The 19,357-nt window shown below is 36.5% G+C and overlaps 1 protein-coding gene across 3 annotated transcripts in view; it reads left to right on the top strand.

The window, feature by feature from the left end:
- Positions 1-19,242, top strand: part of SMARCA2 (SWI/SNF related, matrix associated, actin dependent regulator of chromatin, subfamily a, member 2) — a 104,741-nt gene extending 85,499 nt beyond the window's left edge. For 2 of the 3 annotated variants that reach the window (XM_042875279.1, XM_042875278.1), the window contains exons 29-34: positions 1,090-1,307; positions 11,862-11,967; positions 12,926-13,027; positions 16,910-17,042; positions 18,272-18,414; positions 19,024-19,242. In XM_042875279.1, coding sequence (XP_042731213.1) covers positions 1,090-1,307; positions 11,862-11,967; positions 12,926-13,027; positions 16,910-17,042; positions 18,272-18,414; positions 19,024-19,059 — 738 coding nt within the window. In that variant the 3' untranslated portion in view covers positions 19,060-19,242. Of the gene's footprint in view, positions 1-1,089; positions 1,308-11,861; positions 11,968-12,925; positions 13,028-16,909; positions 17,043-18,271; positions 18,755-19,023 lie in introns of those variants that run through there. The other variant, XM_042875280.1, reaches the window with a different exon arrangement.
- Positions 19,243-19,357: the final 115 nt, after the last annotated feature.

The raw sequence follows: 19,357 nt of genomic DNA, 5'->3' as shown, positions 1-19,357 counted from the left end.
GTTTCTTTGGGTTTTTTTTTTCCTTTTAATTCCAGCTCCTTTATGACCCAGGTGTTTTTTCTTTCTTTTCTTTTTTATTATGTTATTTTATTTTATTTTATTTTTTTGAGTGGGAAGGGGGGGGAGCCTTTCTCAAAGGAAGAAAAGTTCAGCTTTTTGGTTTATCACGTGGATCTGTTAGTCATTGTGTAAACGGATTCCTTTTTTCCCTAGGTTTTTTGTTTTGTTTTCTTTTTGTTTTGTTTTGTTTTGTTTTTGGTAGCAATTTTTTTTCTTAATCTCCCTGTATGGTGCTGCTGGGTCTGATTAAAAGCAAACATCCAGGTAATGGAATCCGGTGTTCATTGTTTGTGACTGTGTGGTGGTGCTTCTTTTTTTCCTTTTTTTTTTTTTTTTTTTTTTTTTTTGCATCCCATGTTATGAGTGCTTTTTACTGCAGAGCACTGTATTGTCAGTTCTTCTGGCTCTTTTCTTAAGATACCATTGTAGAAGACAATTATGTACTTAATAGCTGGCTTTAATGTTTAGATGATTTTTAAGTTACTTAAACTATTTGGAAGAGAATCTGATTCTTATTGTTAATGTGTAAGTTAGCTGTGCATTGTTTGTGTGAACAAAGAACTGTGTGTGATCTGGTTTTGGGAGCAGAGTGTAGTGTAGATTGTCCTATTTGAAATCAAGCAACATAAAATTCTGTTTTGTGTACAGCTAAATAATCAAGAACTGCCAGTTGTAACAAACAACTGTTTCCTGTATACTTACTGACACAGTACCACAGGCCCTCATTTTCTGTGAAACTGTGACATGGTGTGAAATTTAAGGTTCAGATAAATATTTATTCGTTTAGAGGACTGGAGGATTTTTAGATCAAATTAGCGTGCAGTGTGTCAGCACACTTTGCCAGCAACTCAGTTTTTTGTTGAACTCTTTTTATACAGGAAAACTTTTCGGATAAGTGAACTGAGTATTTACAGTTGCATTATCTGCATCCTTTGGGGCTTCACTTATGTTTTTAAATATAGTTTGTTATTTCTTTTTGCAATACATACTTTGTTTTAAAATTGTACTTTTTGAATCCATGACTTTCAGGCGATTGAAGACGGCAATTTGGAAGAAATGGAAGAGGAAGTCCGGCTTAAAAAGCGGAAGAGACGAAGAAATGTGGATAAGGACTCTGGGAAGGAGGATGGAGAGAAAGCAAAGAAAAGAAGAGGCAGACCTCCTGCAGAAAAATTATCACCTAACCCACCCAAACTGACAAAGCAAATGAATGCCATCATTGATACAGTGATAAACTACAAAGACAGGTGAGCACTTTCTCTCTCTTTTTCCCCTACCCTCCTGTCCTGCTTCAGTTTTATTTTCAGTCTTCAGAATGAATTGCTTACACAGCCTTTCTGAAAAGTAGTTCCTCTTAGGGCTTAATCCTGGAAGTCTTCCTTAATCATAGAATCATATAGCATCATAGAATCATAGAATGGCTGGTGTTGAAAGAGACCTAAAAGGTCAGCTAGTTTCAACACTCTGCCATGTGCAGGGTGGCCAACCAATAGACCAGGCTGCCCAGAGCCACATCCAGCCTTGCCTTGAATGCCTCCAGGGATGTGGCGTCCACAACATCCTTGGGCAACCTGTTCCAGTGTAAAATGAATGTAGAGAGTTTAATGTAGAGAGTTTAAATTTTGAAGACCCATCTGATAGAACTTGTTGAAATAAAAATATGTATTAAAGAAAAAAAAAAAGCATTGAGTTCTACTCAAAAATGAAGTCGTCCTGTTTAGGAGGTGTACTTCAGAACATGCAGCTTGAGAAGGATTTTCCGTTAATGAATGGTGCATCCTGTATTAATATCTCTTCAAATATGTATTTGAATTAATTAACCATTAATATGGATTTGTTACGGCAAGTTCTCCCCATGACCTGTTAGATTACACAAAACATGTAGGGTCAGTATTTTGAGCTCTTGATCTACCAAAGGAAAAAATGTGGAAATACTGGGAATAATGTGTTGTATGCATTTGAGGTAGAAGCCTGGTCATCAAACCATTTCAGCATCATAAAATAATTAATCGCTTAACCTTAGGAAGAAATGTGGTTCTAAACCAAAATATGACTTGAAGATTTTTTATTTGGCAGATTTTCAAATTGAAAATCATCTTTGCTTCAGGAGGAGAAAATTAAGTTGTTAGTTAATAGCACCTTTGAATCAGATTTGTTTCAGGAAGTTGTGGTTTTGAACTCTGCTTCTATTTCCCAAATCTTAGTACAGCCTTTTTATTTATGTATCCTTTCTTAACCATACGTTGAATTAGATGTGTCATATAAAGACTGATCTTAGCTAAATTAATATAAAATGCATTCAGAGACAACTGTGAAGTGTTTGCATTAGAAGACCCACACAAAGTAACAGTACAATTTTTGCATGTAAGGAAACTTTCAGAGTTTTTGATGGGAAGTTGCACTTCTTCATTTTTGCAGCTTCTATTCTAGATACGGCTGCAGAAAGTTAACTTAGATAGTTGGTGAAGGATACAGAACCTGATTTCTTTGGCACATTAACTGTTGAATTGAATCGTTCTGTGATCTGGGGACTTTCCAGAGTACTTGTTAAAGTTTGTTGTATCAGAAGAGGATTCACAGCAGTGAACAAGGATGAGCACGATGCTGACGACAAACTTAATATATTCACCCTTAGTATACTCTTCTCGTGAAAGACTCAAAATGAGCAGGCAATGTGCACTTGCAGGCCAGAAGGCCAGCTGTGTCCTGGGTTGAATCAAGGGAAGCATGACTGGCTTCTCATAAGTCCCCATCTGGAGTACTGCGTCCAGTTCTGGGGCAGTCAGCACAAGGACATGGAGCTGTTGGGGGCAGGGGGGCGGGGGGTCCAGAGGATCTGAGGGCTGGAGAACCTCTCTTATGAGGATAGGCTGAGGAAGTTGGGGCTACCAGCCTGGAGAAAAGAACGCTCTGGGGGGACCTTGTAGCAGCCTTCCAGTACGTGAAGGGGCCTAAGGGAAGCTGGGGAGGGATTTTTCATAAGGGCATGCAGCAAAAGGATGAGGGATGTGGGGAAATGTCTTTAAACTGGAAGAGGCTGATGAGACACCGAAACAGGTTGCCCAGGTGAGGTTGTGAATGCCCCCTCCCTCGAAGTAGTCAAGGCCAGGCTGGATGGGGCACTGAGCAACCTGGTCTAGGGAGAGGTGACCCTGCCTATAGCAGTGGGACTGGAACTAGATGATCTTAAAGGTCCCTTCCAACCCAGACCATTCTGTGTGTCTATGATCTTGCTGTGACTTTCTAACAGAGAAGCTGAAAAAGTGTTTAAATTTCAGGACTAGTGATCAGGGAATAATAACAAAGGATTTCTCATGGTTTGGCTCCCCATCCTGGAGCTTTTTCCTAGCTAACCTGCTTATGATGGGAGCTTCTACCTCTCAATTCAAAAATAGCAAGCATGCTACTTCCATGGGCCTCCTGTATAGCATTAAACTGTTACTGGGGATGGTTACTGATAGTAACTGATAGTTACTGGGTAAATAAAAAACTGTGCCCATTTCTTCTTCCCCAGGAAGTTTGTATCTGATTTCTGCCGTACAAGTAACTGTGCTGCTTGTAGAGAAAAGGCATGCCAGTCACTATCCTAGGAGCTTGTCTTTCAATTCTGCAAGACAGAATCATTTGCAACTTTAAAATGTATATGGAGCTGTAGTCTGACAGAATTTAAAAAAGCTTCTCTGCATGTTTCTCTACATTTGAGAAGAGCTCACACATATATAGGGTTTAAGTTGACTGATTTTGTGTGTGTGTGTGTCTGCACACGCATGTGTGTGTGTGTGTGTGTGTGGAGGTTCTGGTTAATGTTAAGGTGAAGAAGGAATCTCCAAATAGTTTCTTAATTGTTATCCTGTCCTTGAGTTCTGTTATAGCCATTTGGTGAGAAGTATACTGTTTTCCTTGCTTACTCTAGAAGTTTGAAAGATGATTTGAAGTTTGATAGAATGGGTTGTCAATGTCTAGGAGAGCTAAAAGCTATAATACAGGCAACAATAATAGAATCATTGAATGGTTTGGATTGGAAGGGACCTTTAAGATCATCTAGTTCCAGTCCCCCTGCTGTAGGCAGGGACACCTCCCGCTAGACCACGATCCTCAAAGCCCCATCCATTTTGAGGGATCTAAGCTTTACTAACCAGCACTACGAGCTGCAGTCATTAAAATAAGGTCAAAGAGAGATTGAGCAAATTAGCAGCATTTAAAACAAGTATTTGGTGTAGAGGAATGCAGCATATGATTCTTTCGAAAACAAAATTCAGAAGTAGATACCTAACTAGTTGTAAAACCCTTTTAAAGAACTCTATGCAAGCCATGAAAGTTAGCACTGAGGTCACATCCTTGTGGAGGTATATCCCATTTAATAAAGCAAATGGTAAAGACGGACAAAATGAATTCTTATGCACTGTTAAAATCTTTGGCTCTGTTTGGATACTTTGTAGTGAGAACTGTTGAGCACTTTGTCAAATTCATGCTGCTACATCTTTCAGGCAGCTGTGCTTTGGATCACACTGTTGGATGATGTTCTTCAGGCTCTTCTTTGTGTTGATAAGCATTTATCTTAGTACTGCTGAAACAAATAGTCATAACTGAATTTACAAAACTGTGAAGTAAGTGCTGTGGAGAAGTAAAAATGTGTGTTGAAATCAGTGTTACATTCTTAAATTTTACGTATGCTCTATGACTCAGCTTTGAGTATCGAAGGATAAAATATGTTACCAGCTGTAGCAGAGCAGAACTACGGATGCAGAGCAATTTTCTCTTCTCTATTATAAGTGAAACCTATATAGTTAGTCTAAATATCATCTGTAATGGTTTAGACTAGAGAATAAATCTTCAGCGGAGGAAAAACAACATAGAAAGATGGTCAGAATCACTTAACGTCTGGGAAGAATGTTCTAAGTAAGGCTATGACAGAGAAAAAAGATTTTTAAGATTGATCTTAAAAATGTTATCTTTTCTTACTCTAGATTTTCCAACTTTTCACAGCATCTAATCAGAATACAGCTGTGGAGAGTAATTTTGGATTAAGTAATCTGGTTTCTTCATTGTAAATTAAATGGACAGGTGGAGGAAAGAGTAGGGTTTGATAAATTAAGGAAAACAGCTCAGTTAACTGAGGTTTTAATGTGAATGAGATCTGAATTTGCTAAGGTAGAAGTATTGTGAAATGTTAATATTAAAATGAAGGATAGTCTTCTGGGAAAAGGTTGATGCTTTAGCTAGATGAAAGAGAAGAATAAAGGCTGTTTCTAGAAAAAAAATGGTGAAGAAGTCTGAAACTGTTTCAGAATTGTCTTTTTGAGAAAAAGAAGTGAGAATTCCCAGAAGTAAGTTAAAGCTTGCAGGAAATATTGAACATTCTGGAAAATATTTCTTGATTTATATTAATAAAAAAGGAATAAGGAAAGATGTAGTGTGCAGTGAGGATGACACAGTAAATAAATCATAGAATCATAGACTGGCTTAGGCTGGAAGGTACCTCAAAGCCCATCCAATTCCAGTCCTGTGCCATGGCATCATTGCCAACCCACTAGATCAAGCTGCCCAGGGCCCCATCCAACTTGGCGTTGGGCACCTCCAGGGATGGGACATCCACAACGTCTCTGGTCCAATGCCTTACCACTGTCCAAGTAAAGAATTTCCCTCTGATATCTAAATCCTCCTCTTTTAGTTTCAAGTCATTTCCTCTTGACCTGTCACTATCAGCCTGCTGCTTATGAACTCGGCTCAAGTACTGGAGGGCTGCAGTATGGTCTCCCCAGAGCCTTCTCCAAGCTAAACACTCCCAGTTCCCTCATCCTTTCTTCATAGGACAGATGCTCTGTGGCCTGCAGAACTAAATGAATGCTTATTTAGCTCTCATTAAGGATAGTGATATTGGTTGTGAAGACAAAGGGATAGTTTAAGGGGATAGAGAGAATGTAGATAGGAAAATTACAAGGCAATGAAATATTAAAAGAACTCTAGCATTTGCAGAGAACAGTATTGCCAGTGAGGAAATACAGATATCATTATATGTGATAGAGTTAATGTTACTTAAGGAATACCTTCATTGATTAAGGAAGATTAGTTTATACTTTAACTAGTGTAAATAGCTACTGTAGTGATAACTAGGATGGGAGAGTCTTGTAAGAGGAAACAGGGTTTTTTATTTATCCTCATGCTGCACAGTCTGGGAGGAGATGATGATTGCTTTCAGTAAATTCACCAGAGAAACAAAGAAAGCATGAACACTGGGAGAATGTGGAAATAAGTAGAATACAGAATGGTGATCACAAGGTTATGTGAATGTAAACAGTCAAGAATGCATTCAAGTTAGTAACTAAAAAGAGTTTTGCAGCATCCTTCTGTAGGGAATAGAGAAGCAAAAATAGCTATCTAGATTTAGGATTTATTCCTTGATTAAAAAAATTCATACGATTGCTTATTAGTAGGGTCTTAGATTTCAAGGACCTGAAAGCACATTGATTCTGATCCTCCAGCGTAAAATGGGCACATTTCCTTTATAGGCTCTGCGTGTAATAAATTTCAGTATATTTTAATTTGATATTTTGTTGAAATTACTTCTTGACTTCCAATAGTATTTGGATGCCTTTATACCTTCGGTATGTCATTTTAATCTTGCTGTATAAATCACCTGTTTAAAAGAGAGTGCATCAACCCAGATTACTGTCACTCATTTCTAGTTTTGATGATTTTGGTTTGTCTTCTCTTCCCTCTAAATTAGGAATGCCGACAGGATTGCATAATATAGAGAATAACGTGTAACATGCACGCTGTATTTTTGGAAAGCAGAGTTAATGTGGTAGTCCAGTTGAAATTCTTTAGCCTTTTGAAGGGAAGAACAGTTTTTACTGGAGAGAGAGGTTTATTTGTTTTCTGACTAAGGAATTTGCATACCACATGCTTGAGCTTTGCATCATGCACATGAATGCTTACCTCCAAAAAACATGTTTTTTTCTTCCTTTGGAGGTTTTTGTTTTGTTTTGCTTTTTTTTGTTTTTTTGTTTAATTATTATTGTAGAGGAAGACAAGCTGTGAAGGTTGCTTACTTTCTTAATTGTTGCAGTTAAGCGGGAAAAAAAAAGAATGGTACTTCATACCTTATAATCCTTCAGCATCCATACAAATCTGTAGTCCACTGCTGCCTTGCATGAGAGTTTACAGTTTAGGTTCCTGTTGGTGTTACGTGCTGCTTTGCATTACCTTTGTTTAGATAGAAACTTTATATTTAAGAGACCCGTGACCTTTTCAGGTCAATTACAGGCAGTGATTTACATTTGTGATCCAACTCTTCACTGCTCATCAGCCTTACCTAGAGTAAGGACTTAAATGCTGTGCCTAGTAGCTTCACAAAGCTTCCACCTTGTTGTGAGTGGCTCTTGACCACATTTAATAAAACTGATAAGAAAACTGGAGGCTGGAATTGTTGTGTCCTACCCGTGTTTCCTGCTTCATTCTGTGATTCCTTGTATTATTATCACTGCCTGTTTAAAAATAAAATGTTTAAATTGGTGGCTATAGTATTCTGATTTTGATAGAGCACAGCTCTGGGAGAGAGTGTTTTTCTCTTTACATTAAATGAATTTTTCTTTCAAACTTTCTCCAGCAGTTTTCTCAGGTTGGCAGTTTTTAACTATTGTAATATGTGAGTAATGTAATTAGCCATTGCTGATCTAACTGTTAATTAATTATGCCAACTGGTACTCAATCAAGTATTCAAACATGCAAAGGAAATAATTCTTACTTATAGTCAAGCCAAAGCTATGGAGTATATATCCATATCTCAGGAATATTCGTTACTATTTGTACTCATTTCAGTTTCAATGATAGGGACAGGTCCACCATTTATTACTGTGGTCAGTTTCAAAAAAGATGAATCACTAAATACTTCCAACAAAAATGAATAACCTCCCTGCCTATGTGGATTACTCTTTGAACTTGAACATAGTAAGGTGATTCTTCATTTATTTTCTTTAAATTCTTTAGAGACACAATTGGTGTTTTTTTTGTTTTTTTTTTGAATGTTTGTTTAGCGAACATCATTTTGAGTTTCACTCACGCAGGAGCTGTGATTTGTTTACTGTGTTTCTGGTTGTCAGCATTCGTTTCAACCACTCTACATTGGATTTCAGTGTTAACAAAGAAGTGTGAGATTTGCTAGAAATATGAAGGCATCATAGACCTTCATCTTTGCAATTGTCTCTCTCTTTTGAATCCTAAACAGAAAGTGGTTTGATAGATGGGTTGCAACTTGCTTCTGGCCCCATACTGCCAGGGAAAAGGGAAACAAAACCAGATATGCATGAATTAAGCCTAATTGTTCGTGCATTTAATTCTACTAACAATAATACCAAATGAGTGGAAGTATGTACTTACACTCACATTGTAAACAATTCCAAGGTGAAATTGGAAACATTGAGCACAAATACTTCCTGAGCAAAAATCTTTTAAAAAAATTAGTAATATCTCTTAATGAGTTTTAACTTGCTTACCATTCAGTATTTACATGTGACCACATAGGACTGATGCAGTGAGCTGTCAGCCTTGGCTGTTTCACTGTCAGCTCTCATAATTTATTCTGATCCTTCTTCCCTCCAGCATGTATCCTGCTAGTTGCCAGGCAACTGTAAGTGATTTTTTTACTGCGCATGCAGTAGTTCTGCAAGTTGTTATTTTTTTCTAATTGTAAAAGTGAGGATGGGGATTGAAATCTGAACATTGCTTTAATAATGATTAATTATTAATAATTTGCTCCATTTGTACGACTAACACAGACCGTGACTGTCAGAAAGTGTCAGATGATTTTTCAGCATAGGCAAAGAGCAGAAGATAACAGTCCTTGTGAGAGGAGATTTTATAAAAATGGTACAACAGAATAAGCTGTTATTGATCTGCGTAGACAAGATCAGGCATTCCTTTTCTGTCTGTTGCATATTTCATGCCCTTAGTGCTTTGTTGTTCCTTTTTTTTTTTTTTTTTTTTCATGACCTTAAGTGATTCTCAGTAATTAATTACATCAAGCAAAAGCTGGAAGGTTTTCTGTGGCATTCTTAGTTTAATAGACTGTGTGAGCAAGCTGCAGTTGGCTAGATTTATACCTTGAAAATAGAATATTGCTGTGTAACAGTTTACTACTGTTATATTTTTCAAACAATACAATATAAGGGTGTGTGCAAGTATGAAGAAAGGGGGGGGGGGGGGGAAGAATTTTGGAGCTATTGAATAAAAGGCTGTGTAATTATAGGAAACTTTTTAAATAGTGCAAATATACATAATCTATTTCAGAATCTGATAAAAATTAGGATATTATTAGTAGCTGTTCATGCTTAAATAATAATATTGTTAGACTCTGAAATGTATGAATGAAATGAAGCAACATCTGCTTCGGTGGTTTTCTATTTCTTCTCAAATAGATGTCTTTGTTAGAAGGAAGCTGCTGAAGTTCAAAATACAGCAGTGATAACTCAGTATTTGCATGCCAAATCCAAATCAGCACTGTATAAAGTTTTGAAAGCAACTTTGTATTTTATAAATTGTGTAGTGTGTTCTTGAAACATTGCTCTTAGTAGTCTGAGATGAAGACAGATTCTGTTATCTGATGTGACATTGTCACTCACAAACATCATTAACAGGATCAGTAACTTCAAATGTAGTATAAATGACTACCACTTCAGCAGGAGAAGTATTAAATTAATGAATTTGACTCTTTATTGTAATTCACTGCTGAAGGAGATATGAAGATACAATGGCCTGAGAGCATCACAGTTATTTTCTGTCAGGAGAGAGATGGTAAAATCTGGGATGACAATTTTGTTGTCATTTTTTCATTTTGTGTATTTCGGTAACAGAGAGAGTCCCAAATGAACTAGATTTATTTGGGAATGTGGGATTACGTGATCTCCAGAGGTCCATTTTAGTCCCTATAGTTCTGTGATCCGTTGGCTGAGGTTGCTAGTAAACTGTCTGGAGTATTGTGTGAGGTGCAAATGGTCTGTCCGGTTGTCTATACCAGTATTTGTGTAGTGTGTATAGGTTTAACTCTTACCTTGCTGATGTAGTGGCACAGTACACCTTCTTATCTCACTGTGCAGCTGCAGCACCAAGTATGGTTTTGTACATGCCATAATCTTTCAGAAACAGCCAGGGGGCTGGAGTCTGGCAGTTACTGTAAGCAGACAAGGTAACAGGTTCTGCGGCTGCAAATCAGAAAAAATGATGATGAGGTAGGGGCATATACAGTGTTAACATTGCATAGAACAGTATTCCAGATGCAAGTTGTCCCTAAGGATATCAGTTGGATGACATTGATTAGCAAGCTATGATTAGAACTTTAATATTATTGTCTCTCTAATGCAGAGTATATAATGAGCAAAAGCATTCTGAGAACAGTAGGAGATCTTGGATTAGGTGAGCAACAGCTGCTTAGGAAATGTTAAAGTTCTGTTCATTCTTATTCATTGATCTCTCAGGTTCCCAAAGCAAGTTTGTGCCTCTAAAAATTCTAGTAATAGATGAGACATTAGATGTGATAATGATGTGATAAGCAGGCATTCATAAATTTCACAAAGGACAAAGCTGTTCTGCACTTCTCACCATCCTTATCTTCTGTAGCAGAATTGCCTCAATTAACCTTTGATCCAGTATCAATTTAACATGACTGTTAATATCCCATGCTGTTATGGATGATGGCTGCGAGATTGAAGCTGAGATGGAGACTGAGACTAGGCAGCAGCCTTCTCCTTGCTCAATTCCTATGAATGTTTTGCATGTTAAGTTACCATCCAATTCCTCCTCTCACAGGGCTGTGAGAGAGGGAAGTATGTGAACAGAGCCAGGAAATGGCATGTGAATGCTCTGTGCAATGAGTTGCAGTTCTTCTCAGCAGAGATTTTTTTCCACTATTTTGATGTGACATTCAAAAAGAAAAAAACAAACACAACCTTACACTTGTAAGTGCCATCAATACCTTTAATCTCCAAATATCTTGCAGTCATCTATTGTATATATATACATATATAAGTAGCTGAAGAGCTACATGTGGGAAAATTTAAATAAATAAATAAACAAACCAGAGGGTTAACAATGGTAAGTCTGCAAACTTTAGTAGTTCCGGACACCTTCAAATAATATGACATGGTCCTGGAGAAACAGATGATTGTAAATAACCTATCACATTATTTCAGATAATTGAAGAAGTACAAATCACAGTAAAGATTTTCAGTACTGTCAGATGATCTTTCCAGGATCCTAACACTCATTAATGGAAGTTAATAATGTATCTAGTTGTTCTGATGGCAATCAGCATCTGGTATAACCAAAGTCAACATGAACAAATGGTGCAGTGTGACCAGGAGATATGAAAGCAACTATAAAATGACTGAGGAACATAAACTTAGAGTGACAGGAGGGGGGCATGCTAGGAATCATGAAAAAAAGGTTAGAAAAGGGTAAGACTGCACTTGTCAAAGCACTACAGTATTCCTATTCAAGTCCTGATCCTGCTTTCATGAAGTTCCATGACACTTCTGATCCTCTAATGGTGGTGATATTTTAGGACAGGGCAGAAAGATTTGTATTAAATTGTAAATCAATTATCTGTATGAATTTATTAAAATAATAATAAGATTAACATAATTAAGAGATCACTTTCTAGTTCTTTGAAAGAAGAGGGGTTGGGATTGTATTTTTGCTGTTGTTGTTTGTTAATCTGTTTTTTAATGATTTGATTGTATGACCCGTATGTGTGAGGAAGTTGTAATAGTTCTTGGCTTTGTGTTTGGGTTTGTTTTTTTCTACAGCTCTGGACGGCAGCTAAGTGAAGTCTTCATTCAGCTCCCATCGAGAAAAGAACTACCAGAATATTATGAATTGATTAGGAAACCAGTGGATTTCAAAAAAATTAAGGTAAGAACATTTTTGGAAGTGGAGATTCCTATATTTCTTTTTGTTAGACACTGGTGAGTATGAAGTCAGTATATAAATGACCACAATATGCATATTGAATCTACCTCTGTGTTTTGGATGTTAAACATTATCACATCTCTTGTTATGAATTTTATTTCTTTTGTATCACAGTATATTACCTTCATTTCAAAATTAAATCAAAATGCAGCAGTTACATGAATGACACTTTCAGAGATGATGTAGAACCATAGAATCAAAAAATGGCCTGGGTTTAAAAGGACCATAATGATCATCAAGCTTCAAGCCCCCTGCTGTGCACAGGGTCGCCAGCCACCAGACCAGGCTGCCCAGAGCCACATCCAGCCTGGCCTTGAATGCCTCTAGGGATGGGGCATCCACAACCTCCTTGGGCAACCTGTTCTAGTGGACATCTCAATCTGGTTTTTGTAAAGAACCAGTAAAGAGCCATATAAAGAAATCTTTATCTTGAAAACTCTTGTAGAATATAGTAATCCCTAAACTAACATCCAAGCAGTTTGTCAGGTGGGTTTTAGGCAACTTGTTGCACACTAGATGATGCAACTGTAATGCTGTTCATATTGTAGCATATTGTATGTCCATGCAGAAGAGAAGAAATTGAAATTCCTTTTACCAGAAGAACTCAAATTTGTAGCTTTTGGCCTGGAAGCAGTCTACACAGCAATTGCATGTTTTTTATACCTATTGCCCAATTGTGATTTTTTTAGTATTACATTAATGATACGTTTTATTGTTCCTTTCTTTCTTTTAAATAGGCACCTGTTTTGATGCTTAAGTAGAATTTTTAAAAATAATGTTTTTTCAAAGATTAATTCTATATCTACTGTTTTGGGTTTTTTTTTGTTTGTTTGTTTGTTTGTTTGTTTTTCCTGCATCACTGCCTCTCCGTACTTCTCGTTTTCCTCAACAAATGCAACAGGAAAGGATTCGCAACCATAAATATCGGAGTCTTGGGGATTTGGAGAAGGATGTCATGTTGCTGTGTCATAATGCGCAGACATTCAATCTGGAGGGATCACAGGTCTGACCAAACTAATATTACGCATACAGATTTTCCCTTCCTGATACTTTTAGTTCTTAACTGATTATTATACTACGCCTATAAATGCTGTATTTTAATTCTTATTTTAAGTGGAGGAAAATGACAGATTGTTAGAATTATCCAAAGTTCTCTGGCCACAGCTGAAGTGGGAGCATGCAGAGAATTTGGTTTTGAGTCAAGTTCTGAGATCAGCTTGTTTTGATCTGTCCTGTAGTTCCCAGCTATTGTAGGAACATTTGAATCTCTGCTGGATCCCTGTTTATGTAGTTATACATCGGTTTGTGCTGCCAGATTGGATGGCAGAAGGAGCAGGTATAATTGTACAGCTAATTCCAGTTGTAGAGGAAGTACTTAGCAGTGAACTCTCCAGCTCTGCTACTGCAAGATAGAAATTCAAGATCCAGATGTGAAATTTGTGTATGAGATTTTATATTCTCTTTACCGTCAGACTGATCTTTCTTTGAAAGATCTATATCCATTTTGAAACTTAGTAATAATTAATTCCAGTTGAGTCTCAGAGGTTTACAAAGCAAAATCTCTAACCTCAAATGTTATAAAGGTACGATTGTGCTCAGTCTTGTAAAATAGGAATGGAGGACGCTGATGCAAAAGGAGAGACTACAAAATGGGAAAATTGTCACACAATGTAGTGAAATGTAGCAGAAGATACATATTTTTGCAGAGGAGTCTAAATTGTGTGCTACAAATACAGTATTAAATTGAAGAAAGGACCTGAAAACCAGTTCAATAATCTGAAAGAGAAAAAAAAAAATATTCCTTTCAGGAAGCCTAGGTAAATTTAGCTGGAGGTTTCATGCGGCCAGTATTAATGCATCATCTGAATAACTATATGCTATTGATAACCCTTTGCTAAACAGGTGAACGTATGTGAAAAATTGAGACGTAACATTGAAACATGCAATTAGATGCAGGATTGATGAATACAACTGGTCATTTTGTATTTATTTTTCTTATTTAGAGACAGAAAATGCTTTCTGTGTCATATACACGTGTGATATTTTTACTGTGTTAAATTATACAGAAACAGCCTGTAAACTTATCTGCTAAAATTATTTTAATAGAAATAGTGATGACTCAAATTGTGGAATAGAGCCTTTACTAAATGTCCAAAAGTAAATTACCAGTTTGCTACTTAGTCAAGTAGCAGTAAACTAGCTGTGAATTAAAAAAAACAAAGATAACCCTACCCAAGAAGTACCACTAAAATTGTTGGAGGGGGGGGATGACAGTAGTTAAAAAGGGAAAAGTAAAAACCAGTAGCTATCTGAAAAAAATAATTATGCTGATGAGAATGGCATGAGTTGCTAATCTGGAACTGGTCTGTTATGTGGAGTGATAGATTTGACAGGAACACTCTTGAATGGGTATAAGCATTCAAGATGTTGTTACTCTGTTTGGAAATAGTTCAACCAGCTTCAGAGTTTTTCTCCATGCTAGCATACAAATATTAATTACCAGAATTAATTACTTTTTTGTTGTATAAATCCCGAACAATCTGTGTCTAAGTTTCTGTTGTTGCTGTTGTTGATTTGTTTTGTTTGTTTAAGTTTCTATGCTATATTCTTGTAACTTACTTTTTATTTCTAGTGAATTGTGGGACGTTTTTCCAGTGGTCCTCCAGTTTTTAAGGTCCTTATATTTGTTGTGATAGTTTAGTTCTACCTTTGCTGTGACATACCAGTTTACTCGAGTAAACTAGATTATTGTGCGCGCACCCAAAACAAAAAGGCTACTTTAAACAGAGCTGTTCAGGTACACAGCAACATCAAGTGAAATTCTGCATGTTTGTTTTGCTAGTGTTAATGCATATTTCTTTTCCTTGAAACCAAAGAGTTCCATTTGAGCCAAAATCTTAGGAGAGGTTTTCAGAGACAGACAGACTTATTTTTTGAGGCTTTTGTGCTCAGTGAAACCTCAGGAGTTTCAAAAGTTTTTAACATTGTAAGGGTCAAATGAAAAACAGACATGTAAGAAGTTAAAACAATGCATGTCTTTTGAAACAGAAAAAAATTTGTCTTAAAAATTTGCGGTATTTTAAGTTTCTTTGTCACTGTTTTTCTCATTTTGAAGGAAGTTCTGCTGTTATTGCTGTTCCATTTATGATTCTTATTGGAATCAGTTTTATTGTCAAAGTAAGAAAACTTTCTATTTTCTGAATGAAGCTCTAAATCTTCCGAGTCATAATAGCCAGTGAGCATCTACAAAGAATTCTGTATTTAGAAAGATAATGTTTTTTTAAAACCCCTTTATTTTTTCTATGACATTCTGTTAAAAAGTCTGGATCACAATGAGATCTTAAAATATGTAATGGCTGGAGTTCAAAATACCATCTTGTGCTCTTCTTTAATTCTTGTTGTCTTAGAAATGTGTTTTCTCTAAGAAAAAATTGCAAGGCTATTGAAAGGCAACCCTAAGAACAATATGCTGGGCCTACGGGAAAGAAAAGGAAATATGTTCAAGAGAAATTCAGAGTCTTCTAGGGGCCGGAAACTTTAAAAATTTTAGGTGTAAGAGAGTGTTGGTAATGATTACTCTTGGAGGAAAAAAAAAACACTCTGGGATCTAAAATCCCAGTAGTGGCACAAGACAAAAGGAAAAGATGAGCCATTACAAAACAATCATCATCATTATGTATCTTGGGTGTCAGGTAACACTTGGCCCATATTTACAAGCCATCTTAACATCTCCTAACAAAAGTCACTGGAGTATTTATGGAATAGGAAACAGGGTACTAACTGCACTGAAAGTCACTTTTTATGAAAGGTACTTGGAAATAAACTGAAAAAAAAGATTGTGTATTTCATATGAAGTATTCTGAACCAAGTTTTTCTAATTCTTTCTGAACCTGCAAAGTATGAGAGTGGTTTTATCAGTTTTAATGTGCAGCTTGTATAATGACAACCAAAAATCTTCCCATTTTTCTCACAAATAGACAGCGTTCCTTTATACAAGAAAATATTTTGTTTAGCTGAAGGAGAAAGTGAGGATGAGGAAATCAAATACAGTTTGTGACCCTTTACTATTGCATATATAACTATTCTTAATTATCCAGTGCTTTGTCTCCTTGAAAAGCAAAATAGACAAGCTCCTTTGTTGAGATGATTCTGAAGTCCTAGTTATTTAGGGAGACTATGATATCTCTGTTATGTTAATCTGAGAAATGCATTAAAAGCCAGGTGTGGCCTTCTTGTATATAGGTGCTTGATGTTGAAGTGAAAATCTGGTATGACAGAAGTGCTCAGCAAGTTAGCCTGTGTTTAAGGAAAGATGTTAAGTTTGGGACAGGCACTGATTTTTCAGCCTTTTGAGATCTGCAAAAAATGATGGGATGCTAGGGATAAATAAATTTCTTTGCAGCTGGTTTGGGCTTCTGGAAAAGCTAATGATAACTAACATAAAAGCTAGTCATTTGTTGCTGTAAAATATAGTACTAGACTTTAATCCAGTTTTATAATTGAGGTGCTTACTGCTGAAGGTTGTCATGTTGGGAGGTTTTCAATACTTAAAATGTAATGAAAATGTGAGAAAGCCCTTGTGGTAATAGAAACAATAAAGGAAAGCATTTAATTGGACAAACAATTGGACATTTAAAACAAGATATTTTAAGACACTCTTTTTGTGACAAATTTATTTATCTTTATTGACAACTTTTTTTTATTCAGAAAATAAAAAGTCAATGTTGATATTTCTTGTAAAATTCATGCAACATCAACTGTTACTTGTAATTTTAAAAGACCATATAGTCCATAGGTTTCCAGCAGAAATAAAGGTGTGCAGTATGATTTCTTTTCGTGTTGCTTGATTTTACAGCTCTGACATAGGTTTGTATTCACATTGTAGATCTATGAGGATTCCATTGTTCTTCAGTCCGTGTTCAAAAGTGCACGACAGAAGATTGCCAAAGAAGAAGAAAGTGAGGATGAAAGCAATGATGATGAAGATGATGATGATGAAGAGGAGTCAGAGTCAGAATGTGAGTCCCGTCTAAACAAGGAAAATGTGGGGGGTAATTAGTTGTTCTGATTTCTGCTGTTAGATTGAGTTTTCTGTGGAGGAAGATAACTTCTTACCAAGTTTACTGCATTCCACTTGTCTTTTTTTTATTTTTCTTCTGGTTGTCTATTTCTAAGAGTTTAGTACTTTCAAACAGCAGAAGAGTTATGTGGGAATGGATTTGACTGGCTGTGACTGTTGATAAACCCATTTTGTCCTATTCACACTGTTTGCAACTAAAAGTACTAGAAAGGCCAAGTATAGTTTTGATCCATGAGTGATCAGACTTTCAGGCATGATGCAACATGAAATTCATCACCTAGTTAAAATGATAGTGCAAGTATTCTTCAGTGGGACAAGGACAAATTGAAACTCAGATTGCTTCAGAAGCAGGAGGTGACACCCATTCTTGTAAGAGCCAAGTTATGGGATAGGACAGAGCTGGACAGAAAGTTCAGCAGGTATTCAGGGCGCGATGCAGGAAAACAATACAAAAGACCTTTCTCCATACAGCCTTTCAGTTCTCCTTGTTGATTTGTGTTTCTTTGGTGGAGGCATAATCACCATACTTGATGTTCCTGCAGATTCAGAAATGTAATATAGTAGAAATGGAGGCATCTGTTCATTCCACTTTGTGCCATACAGTATTTGTACTCTTCAGCTGCCCCTTCTGTATGGTTACAGAAACATTAGAAGTTTGCCCTGAACTGTTCTTAGAAAAACAAGTAGCTCTGTAGAACATACTGTTTCAGAAGTTCATTTGGAAATCAAGCACTTCATATGTTCTTCTGAAAGGTGTTTGTTCCAGGTTTGCCAGTTACCTCCATTTAGCATTCCTGTAGTTTTAAAATGACACAATTTTCTGCTTGTACAAAGAATAAACTTGTCTATATAGAGGTAAGAAAGTGTTTTTAGGTTTGCATCTTCTTACAGAACCAGGTACTACCTGCTGAACATGAAAAAGAAGAGGTATAATGGTTAAGTTATACTCCATAGCCTAATACAATATTGCTACAACAATCAAGAAGTAGAAAAGTAAAAGCAAGTATTCTGGTTAATGGTTCCATGGTCCAGACAAAGAACAGGGAGAGTATCTTTTGCTGCCACCAGGTGAAAATTTCTAAAAACAGAGACAGCATTTAGAAGTTGATAGGTGACCTTCAGTAGTTTGTTTTATTCACACTCATGTACACGTTACATTTTCTGCAGCAAAATCTGTGAAAGTCAAAATCAAGCTGACTAAAAAGGATGAAAAAAGTCGGGAGAAAGGAAAGGGCAAGAAGAGGCAAAGCCGAGCAAAAGCCAAACCTGTTGTGAGTGATGATGATAGTGATGAGGATCAAGATGAAAATGTAAGTTTTGTTCACTGAGACTGTGGAAGTGGTTACAGTGATTGCGTCTCTACCCTGTCCTGCTTGCTGTCAGAATTCTCACTTATTCATGCTTAAGCACATATTTAATCTGTATTCATCATCTTAAGAGAATTTGGCAAGGGTATTAACTGTGTCTGGGTGTGTTTAGGAGATCTGGTCCCAGTGCTGAAAGACAAGAAGTCTGGAGCTTATTTCTTGGAGCTGTTCCTACCTTCTTAGAACCTTTAAACCTTGTGGATTGTTTGCTTTCATCCCCAAATGAAAAATTCTTAGCATGATTTTTTTTGGTACTAGAGTCGCTTCTATAAATACAACAAATGAAAAACGAACTCTTCCCAGTTGTTATTAAACATCTGGATAGATAGAAGTACTTGATCTTTCCTTACTTGGTGTCTTTTCCTCTCTAAGGAAGTCTGCAGCAACTGTCTTGAAAGAGAAATATTAGATAACTATATTTCTTAAGTCTACTTTGATGTGTCAATTTAATTGTCATCTTTCTTCCCTTTTCTTTCTTTTTTTCTTCTTTAACAAATTCCACAGAATAGCTGGCAAAGAATTTCTGACTTGTCTTGTGTCTCTTACCTCTAGGACCAGTCGGAAGCAAGCGGAAGTGATGATGAGTGATCCATAGGGTTTATTTTCTTGGCAGAACTGACCCCTTCCCCTTCTCTTCTCCCTTCTCCTATTTTATGCCCAGTGAATTCATTTTGTCAAATAGACATTTGGTTGTTTCTGTATTCTCTTCTCTATAAATTAGCTTTAGGATAGTGCCAGACAAACATATGATATCATGGTGTAAAAAAAAAAGATAATGTAGCATTGATAACCAGGATAAGCCGATAAAAGTGACAGGATTTTTTATTTTTCTTCAGGCAATTTTTTTGGTTTTTTTTTTTTTTGTTTTGTGTTTTTTTTTTTTTTT

This window comes from Lagopus leucura, unplaced genomic scaffold, assembly GCF_019238085.1.
Source record: "Lagopus leucura isolate 7727_CA_CO unplaced genomic scaffold, USGS_WTPT01 Super-Scaffold_100014, whole genome shotgun sequence".
NCBI lineage: Eukaryota > Metazoa > Chordata > Aves > Galliformes > Phasianidae > Lagopus > Lagopus leucura.
The sequence above is the reverse complement of the archived record's forward strand: the minus strand, read 5'-3'. Positions and strand labels throughout refer to the sequence as shown.